Source organism: Merops nubicus, unplaced genomic scaffold, assembly GCF_000691845.1.
Source record: "Merops nubicus isolate BGI_N331 unplaced genomic scaffold, ASM69184v1 scaffold3246, whole genome shotgun sequence".
NCBI classification, from domain to species: Eukaryota; Metazoa; Chordata; class Aves; order Coraciiformes; family Meropidae; genus Merops; species Merops nubicus.
The window spans coordinates 1-2946 of NW_008614161.1; the positions used below are offsets into that span (position 1 = coordinate 1).

At 47.9% G+C, this 2946-nt stretch overlaps 1 protein-coding gene across 1 annotated transcript; it reads left to right on the top strand.

Annotated features, from left to right (window-relative positions):
* Positions 1–1300: 1300 nt before the first annotated feature.
* On the top strand, positions 1301–2580 carry LOC103774686 (chromosome unknown open reading frame, human C7orf25). Its single transcript, XM_008942107.1, has one exon. The coding sequence runs from the start codon at positions 1312–1314 to the stop codon at positions 2578–2580; it is 1269 nt and encodes a 422-aa protein (XP_008940355.1). The 5' UTR covers positions 1301–1311.
* Positions 2581–2946: the final 366 nt, after the last annotated feature.

Sequence of the window (2946 nt, forward strand, 5' to 3'; positions counted from 1 at the left end):
CCCCGTGTGCGCCTGCGCCGCGCTCGGGGCGCGCCCGCCTCACGCAGCGACGTGTGTCTGAAGGGCGGTGTTGTTTCACCCCCCCGCCTCGTTCTAAGGAGTCGTTCTTCTCTTGAAGGGTTGTGCTTGGTAGGGAGGCCGCCTGGCAGTTGTGCCGAAAAAGTAGCTGGGTTTGTGGGGTTTGTTTCACTGGAAAACTCGAAGTAAGCTTCATGCGAAGCTTTCTTGTGTTTGCTGAAGTTGGGGTGCTGTGGTGAGAGGAGCCGAAGCTGTAAGTGTGGGGGTTTTACTCATTCCTTTACATACAAGAGTAAGCTTTGGGCAATGGTAAGGGCTGATTTCACTGGCCTGTTCTGGCCCTGAAGAGACTTACTGGGTAGTGGTGGAAGACATGAGGCCTTTTCATTGACAAGAAGATTTTTGTGAAGTTGAATTTTGACTGAGTTGGGAGCAGGTATGCTGACCTTATTTGAACTTCGGTGTAATGCAAGGGTGAGTTCAGCTGCTTGAAGCCAGGTTGATATTGAATCCTACATTTTTCAAAGCCAGCCCATGTTTGGTTAAGTAATTCTAACATGCTTTTCTCAGGCAGACACATTAAACTGTAGAGATGGGAAGGAACAGGCTTACTGGACACAACATTATAAATCTCTAGAACTGGGAAATGTAGAGTCTTCCAGGTCTTCCTAGCTCTAGAAATATGAATCGTCGTTAGTTACGATGCTGCGTAGCATCAAAGCTTTGCCAGGAGGGTTGCTGGGGTCTCATTCACTGAGTTGTGCAATGGAAGCTGGAGAGGACAGAGCTGTGCTACCCATAATTGTAAATTACAATGGGCTTCCTCTGAGCTGTGTGTTAATAGCTGGGATCAAGACTTCAAAGGTTTTATGTACATCTGTAAGAGTGGTGGGTAGCTTTTGTATTTTTGTGGTAACTGTAGTGAGAGGGAGAGGCAGGATGTGCTTATTGTAACAAGCTCATTGAAAGGCTTATATGCGAGGAAGGAAACCACAAACTTGCAAGGTGTTTGGGGAGACCTGAAAGCTGCTGTTCTCTTCTGCTGAGAACTGAGATGTTCTGGGGCTGTAGGTTGGGTCTTCAGAGACGAAGGAAGGGAATTGAATTCTTGGGTGGGACTTGTGCTGAGGTTCCTGATGCCTGTGCTTTACAGTACTGGTAGGTGTTGCACTATGTCTGCTTCAAAGCTCCAACACATATTGTTGCAAAGGCCTCTTTTGTCTGGCTTTATTCTTGACCGTGCAATAACAATCTTCTTTTCTGCTTTCACTTGATAGGAATAATGTTTCCAACATGTCTGTGCAGTCGCTGCTTTGTGAAAGAATTGCTGTTGCCAAAGAATTGATCAAGAGAGCAGAAGCCCTTTCCAAGTCCCAGAAAAGGAAAATAGAAGGTGGGGCCAAACTATGTGGCAAACTGAAGGCTGAGTTGAACTTCCTGCACAAGGTGGAGGCAGGGAAGGTGGCCATTAAAGAATCCCATCTGCAGAGCACAAACCTGACCCATCTCCAGGCCATTATTCAGTCAGCAGAGAACCTGGAGGATGTTGTCAGTGTCCTCCACGTCTTTGCTTACGAGGACAGGTTTGGAGACAAACAGACGCTGGTGGTGGACGTTGTTGCAAACGGAGGTCACACGTGGGTGAAGGCCATCAGTCGGAAGGCCGAGGCCCTGCATAACATCTGGCTGGGGAGAGGGCAGTATGGTGATAAAAGCATCGTTGAGCAGGCAGAGGACTTCCTGCAAGCAAGCCGTCAGCAGCCAGTGGAGTACAGCAATCCCCACATCATCTTTGCGTTCTACAACAGCGTGTCCAGTCCTATGGCAGAGAGGCTGGAGGAGATGGGAATATCCGTGCGGGGAGACGTCGTGGCTGTGAACTCGCTGGTGGAACCGTCTGCAGCCAACCAGCACCTCAGCGACAGCGAGTCGGATGAAGAAGGCCCCGAACTCCTGCAGGTGACCAGAGTAGACCGGGAGAATTTGGTGGCCAGTATTGCTTTCCATACCCAGATCAAAGTACATGTGTGCAATAGAGTTAACCTGGACATCACCACCTTAATAACTTACGTCTCTGCGCTGAGCTACGGCGGCTGCTACTTCATCTTCAAGGAAAAAGTGCTAACGGAGCAAGCGGCTCAAGAAAGGAGGGAGAGAGTCTTGCCTCAGCTGGAGGAGTTCATGGAGGGAAAAGAGCTCTTTGCCTGTCAGTCTGCTGTCAGAGATTTCCAGTCCATCCTGGAAACGCTGGGGGGACCTGGGGAGAAGGAGCGAGCTGCCTTGCTTGTTAAAAGGATTAATGTGGTGCCAGACCAGCCGTCTGACCGTGCCTTGGGGCTTGTGGCCAGTTCAAAAATCAACAGCCGATCTCTCACCATTTTTGGGACAGGAGACACTTTAAAGGCCATCACCATGACTGCAAATAGTGGTTTTGTGAGGGCAGCAGCTAACCAAGGGGTCAAGTTCAGTGTTTTTGTCCATCAGCCGCGAGCACTGACAGAAAGCAAAGAATCTGTTGCCACACCTTTACCAAAGAGCTGCTCACCTGACACTGGGCTGTAAGTCAGGAAGTGAGCTGGTCATTGAACTATTGAATATTGGAGAACTAAGAGTCATCATAGTACATTTTTGGATGTGCATCGGTGAGAACAGTAACTGTAGCAGCGGAAGGGTTCCTCAAGGGATTTACAGTATCTTCACTCAGTTCTTGCTTTGTCTGTTCAGCTGACCATTAATTTATTCACTAAAGTAATAAGATTTCAGTAATAATTGTTAATTGGCCTACTGTGTATTAATTGTATCCATCCCTATTAAAAAGTTAAAGCACAGTTGCCTTTATGCCCTTGTCATTTTTGTCCTTTTCAGAGAGCTTAAATTCAGCACATCAGATGGACTTCAGACTTCTGTGGAACTGAAATAATTTTTCAC

Coding starts and splice junctions, on each gene's coding strand:
- LOC103774686 (XM_008942107.1), top strand. CDS start 1,312: ATGTCTGTGCAGTCGCTGCTTTGTGAAAGAATTGCTGTTGCCAAAGAA.